We start from the raw sequence: 5,428 nt of genomic DNA on the forward strand, positions 1-5,428 counted from the left end.
TTTTACATATTCCTTCCACAAGTTAGGTGTCACTGAAGGGAAAATCTTGCTTTATGATCAGCAGCATCCCTTGAGAATATACAGAGATTTTGGTAATTTTATTAGACAGCAAAATCCTATCTTAAATATTACATTATATTGTTTGCAGTTTTTGAACTTTGTCTTGGGACAGAGAGGGTTTTTTTAACTGATATCTCTAGCGAAAGTACCTTGTTTGGTACCTATTTTAAAATTTATTAGTATTTAATATTATTACACACATGGTACAGGAAGAGGGGCAATCTTCAAATTGAAAAAGGGCATGAAAAGGCTTAGGGTATTACACATGCAGCATTAAAGAGAAGTGAAATAGCATTTAATGTCTAGGAGTTCCTTGCAAATGATTGCAACGTATTGTTTTGTTCTAAATCATTTTTAACAGTTGCATCGCTATATAAAAAGGATAACAATTGCATCTCAGTTGGGCCGCACATTATACGATGAACATGGAGAATTTGCATACTATTACACAATTACAAATTGGGTGTTTTTATCAAATAAGTCTGCAATTAGAAACATTGTGGGTAACTTCACTGAGTGGGCTCCAGATGGTCAGCAGCTCATCATTGACTCGCATTTAGCAATATGGAGGAACAAAGACAACCAGGTAAGGGGGGGATTATTGTTTTTGTTTTCCTACATTAAAATTAAGCTACATTTCTATAAACTTTACAAGCATAGAGCATATTAAGAATAAGTCAACAGAAATAATATAAACTCACCAGCACATACATCCTAAAGATGGTAAAACAAACCCACTTTGACGGTGTAATGGTTCTAACTTGTGAAAAACCCTGTAGCAGGAGAGCCATAAACGTCACACTTAAGACTGACCATCCTAAACACCCACTAATCAGACCTCCCAGCCAGACCTCACTAAGCCAGGCTCTGGAAAACCTCCCCCAGACAACACACAAATGTCCAGGCAAGTACCGTATTTGCTCGATTATGAGACGAGGTTTTTTCCAGAGCAAATGCCCTTATAATCGAGGTCGTCTTCTAATCAAACCTCAAAAATGTCTGCTGGGGCCATGCTGCTTACCGGGCTTTGGTCGCGAGCAGCGTCTCTTCTGCAGCAGGAGAACAGGAAGCTAGCACAGTCCTCACATAATTCTGCCTCCCTCCTCCTTCCTCTGGGGGCGGGGACAGAGAAATTGCTCGCACAGCCGGGCCCCTGCAGAAGTCTGCGAGTGAGAGATCTGCTGTTCAGGTAAGGGGATGGGGAAGGTTTTTTGTGATTAATGTGTGAAGTATGTGTGATTAATGGAATGAATGAGTATTTAAATGTTTGTGAATGAGTGTGTGTGTGATAGTATGGATGTGTAAGGGGGGTGGTGGTGGTAGCATGTCATAGGAAGGCTGTAATCACACTATCATCCCCAGGTTCCAGCATGTACAGGCTGCCTTGGCTTGATAGGAGTGTGATTGCTGTTAGCAGTTATATATATATATATATATACCTCCAGAAATGCATTTTAAACCCCTATATGCCACTCAGCCCCATGATATGCCTTTTAACCCCCTATATGCCAGAGTGGCATATAGGGGTATAAGGCATATCATGGGGCAGAGGGGCATATAGGGGGTTAAAAGGCATATCATGGGGCACAGTGGCATATAGGAGTGTATACGACATTTCTGGAGGCAGAGTGGCATATAGAGGGTTAAAATGCACATCATGGGGCAGAGTGGCAAATAGGGGGGTATAAGGCATTTCTGGGGGCAGAGTGGCAAGCCTGGGGGCAGATGTGCATAACTGGGGGGGGCAGGTTGGCAAATAAAAGGAAATAAAAAATACATATTTTTCTCAGTCATAGCTTTTATTAAATAAGAAAAAATAGTTTACATGAATTAATATTTACTAGTAAAGCTTTTTTCCTATAGGGTCGTCTTAGATTCAGGCTTTTTGGTTTTTTCCTAAATTAATATTTTGATTTTGGGGGGTCGTCTTATAATCAGGATTGTCTTATAAATCGAGCAAATACGGTATTTCCTCACTTACCTCAGGGATACCTCAGGTCTTTTTTAGGGGATCTCCTTGCCCTGGGAGCATAGAGGAAATTCTTCTTTCCACAACAGTCTCTGATCGCCAGGCTCCAGGTTTTAATGCCCAGCACCTATGCCTGATGCAGACCACATAGGAATCATAGACTGGATCCTGCAAAGCTCTAGTCTCTTGGAAAAGCCTGCATGGATCCAAGCTGTTAGTCCTAAAAAAAAAACACAGCAGCAAGCTTTAATGAGGCTTTAATGTGGAACTGAAGCAAGACCCTCCCCCGAAAACAATGCAAAATGCAACATTTCTGGGACCACATTCACTCACTCTCTCACATTCTCACTCATGCATTTTCTTCTTCGTCCGCATCTTCGCGGCACCTTCAGGTTTATGATTGCACTTTATGTGGAGCCACCTCATGGACAATGTCCACTGCATGTGCACTTATTATACTGTCCTTGGAGAACACTTTCAAATGCTGCTGTTTGCAAGGTTATTTCATAAATGTATTAGAATAGGGAATACCAGGGGCTTGTGAATTAAGGCAATGAATGATTTTGATCTTGTTGAATGATTTTCTAATTATATAATCATCCAATCATGTTCTACTCCTAATGTATTTTTCAAAACAAAGGAATTACATCTTTATTTAGAAAATTTTGCCGATTTATCTATTATTCTGTGATTGTGCTTCTTTATTCTTTAATAATTTATAAGAGTGGCTCAAACATTTTTCTTTCTGTTTGTAGATTCCAAGGTCTCAGTGTTCAGAGAACTGTTTGCCTGGATATCGAAAATCCCTGAGACCTGGAACACAAATCTGCTGCTACGACTGTGTCCGGTGCTCAGAGGGAGAGATATCCAACAGATCTGGTATAATAGATTATATAGAATCATACACATAATTTACTCATAGTAAGTGTGTAGGAATGAAAGCCTGCTCCTGGTAAGGTAGAGGGTGGAGCCATGGGTGTAGGAACCCCTAAGAATCTGGGTGGGGCAGCATTTTCCCCCATCAGATCCCCACTTTGTCCCCCTTCTCACACTATCTAAGCCCTCTCACACTAACTACCCCCCTGGGGGGATTTCTTCATTATCGGTCCCCCCCTGCATGAGTTACTGGGGGTTCCTATGCCCATGGGTGGAGTTGGGGGGTATTGAGAGCCACAAGGAGAGGCAGGTGTAGCTATAAGTGATCACAATAATAGACAAACAAGACAGGCATGGGTTGACTAGAGCTGGGCATAACCTCCCCCACCCGGGCGGAGCAGAAAAACTACCTGGCAGCCGACAACCAACTGTGATACCAAGCACCTTACAGATATTATGAGAAATACCTTTTTACACAAGCTCCAACCTCCATGCTTCTGCACACAGCTGGTTCACTTTCACAAATGTGCCTCAGTGCACTAAAAAACCCCCATTAAAAACATAAAAAGTAGTAACGGTTTAACCCCTTAATGACAAAGCCCGTACATGTACGGGCTCAAAATGCATTGTTTTCAATGGGCTTAGGAACTGTACATTTACTCAAGAAATCTACTTATAGTGGGGTTTTGTTTTTGTTCCTTGTTTGGTCTTTGAGCTCCTCCGTTATATTTACTTCCATGTGAGATGAGTGGACCAGATTCTTGGCAAAAGTGGTAGAGGTTAGTGCAGCAAGTGACTTGAAACACGCATGGGATAGGCATATGATTCCTGAAACTAAAACAAGGCGAAGGAAAATTTGGGCGATTAGATTTGGGGCTATTTTTGTTTGTTATTTTCAGTTCAAATCTAAGAAATGTAAACAAAAAGAAGTAATTTAACATTAGTTAATATGGATACACTTAGTGGGAGGGAACTATATACTATGTTATATTTTGTTTAATTTACATATTGAGACATAGTTACTTTGTGTTATTTTTCAGACAGTGAAAACTGCATTGTTTGCCCTAGTGATAAATGGTCTAATGAGAAAGGTGATCGATGTATTCCAAAATCGGTGGAGTTTCTATCATATTTGGATGCAGTTGCTGCTGTTTTATCCTTTGCATCAATTCTGTTTTGTCTTGTAACTGTTGTAATATTACTGATCTTCATTGTCTTCAGAGATACCCCAATTGTGAAAGCCAATAACAAGAACCTCAGCTTCCTCCTCTTGGTCTCCATCATGCTGAGCTTTCTCTGTGTGTTTCTGTTCCTCGGTCGTCCTGAGGATGTAACCTGCATGCTGCGCCAAACAGCTTTTGGAGTCCTCTTCTCATTAGCCGTGTCTTGTATTTTAAGCAAAACAATCATGATCTATATTGTTTTCAGAGCCGCAAAACCCGGCAGCTCCTGGGCAAACTGGGTCAGTGTGAAAGTCTCCAATTCTATAGTACTGCTCTGCTCATCCATTCAAGTTATCATTAATATTTCCTGGTTGGCCATTTCCCCCCCATTCCAGGAGCTGGACATGCGCTCTTATCAGGGAAAGATCATCGTTCGGTGTAATGAGGGCTCGGTTATCGCCTTCTACAGTGTCCTGGGTTATATGGGGCTCCTGGCAGCTCTTAGCTTTATTATAGCTTTTTTAGCCCGGACATTACCGGACAGTTTTAATGAGGCCAAGTACATCACCTTCAGCATGCTGGTGTTCTGCAGCGTTTGGATTGCAATGATCCCGGCCTATCTGAGCACCAAAGGGAAGAACATGGTGGCCGTAGAGATTTTTGCCATAGTGGCTTCAAGTGCAGGACTTGTAGGATGTATATTTATTCCAAAATGCTATGTAATTCTTTTTAGACAGGAATTGAATACAAAAACATATTTACTTGGAAGCAGAATTAAAGGTTTAACCAAATAGTTATAAGAACCATATTCTGAATTATATGTTTTATTATCTTATAACTGTCAATGGTCAATTTCAGAAATCTGAATTTTTTTTTCTAGACATCAAAAGACCTTTTTGCACACAATACCCCAATGTCCTGGACTTTTAAGAAGCATATCTTTAAGTCTGATCCTACTTATAAAAAGCAACTATGTTAACCCTTCTATCTTTTATTAGTTACAGCAAAGGTGAGGAGTCCACATGTTTGCAAAACAGAGAAACTCAGCAGCACACAAAGCAAAACACACACAACAGGTTTAAAATAAACCTCTATAGACATTTTGTAGATATAATGTTTATTAGTATAAATTAGTCAATGTCTGGATTCGGGGCAATTAAAATATTCCATGATTTGTATTGAGATAATGGACCCTCCAGACTTATCCATCCCTGAAAAAGACGATGAATCAAACACGAATCCCTAAATTATTTTGTATTTCCTTCTGCACTTGATCATTTGCATACTGATAGTTGAAAATATTTTAAAGGACACTCATATCTAATAAAATAAAATATATTCCAGATCATGTTTATACTAT

At 40.1% G+C, this 5,428-nt stretch overlaps 1 protein-coding gene across 1 annotated transcript; it reads left to right on the top strand.

Moving 5' to 3' along the window:
- Positions 1–624: 624 nt before the first annotated feature.
- On the top strand, positions 625–4,862 carry LOC128468216 (vomeronasal type-2 receptor 26-like). The gene is made up of 3 exons (XM_053449910.1): positions 625–646; positions 2,785–2,908; positions 3,974–4,862. The coding sequence occupies exons 1-3, from the start codon at positions 625–627 to the stop codon at positions 4,860–4,862; spliced, it is 1,035 nt and encodes a 344-aa protein (XP_053305885.1).
- The last annotated feature ends 566 nt before the right edge of the window (positions 4,863–5,428 follow it).

Source organism: Spea bombifrons, chromosome 1 (assembly GCF_027358695.1).
Source record: "Spea bombifrons isolate aSpeBom1 chromosome 1, aSpeBom1.2.pri, whole genome shotgun sequence".
Classification (NCBI taxonomy): domain Eukaryota; kingdom Metazoa; phylum Chordata; class Amphibia; order Anura; family Pelobatidae; genus Spea; species Spea bombifrons.

Bases quoted from the DNA above. Each gene is read 5' to 3' on its own strand.
- LOC128468216 (XM_053449910.1), top strand. From the start codon at position 625: ATGGAGGAACAAAGACAACCAG. The intron at 647-2,784 runs GTAAGGGGGGGA...TTCTGTTTGTAG, and splicing joins GGAGGAACAAAGACAACCAG to ATTCCAAGGTCTCAGTGTTC. The intron at 2,909-3,973 runs GTATAATAGATT...TGTTTGCCCTAG, and splicing joins AGAGATATCCAACAGATCTG to TGATAAATGGTCTAATGAGA.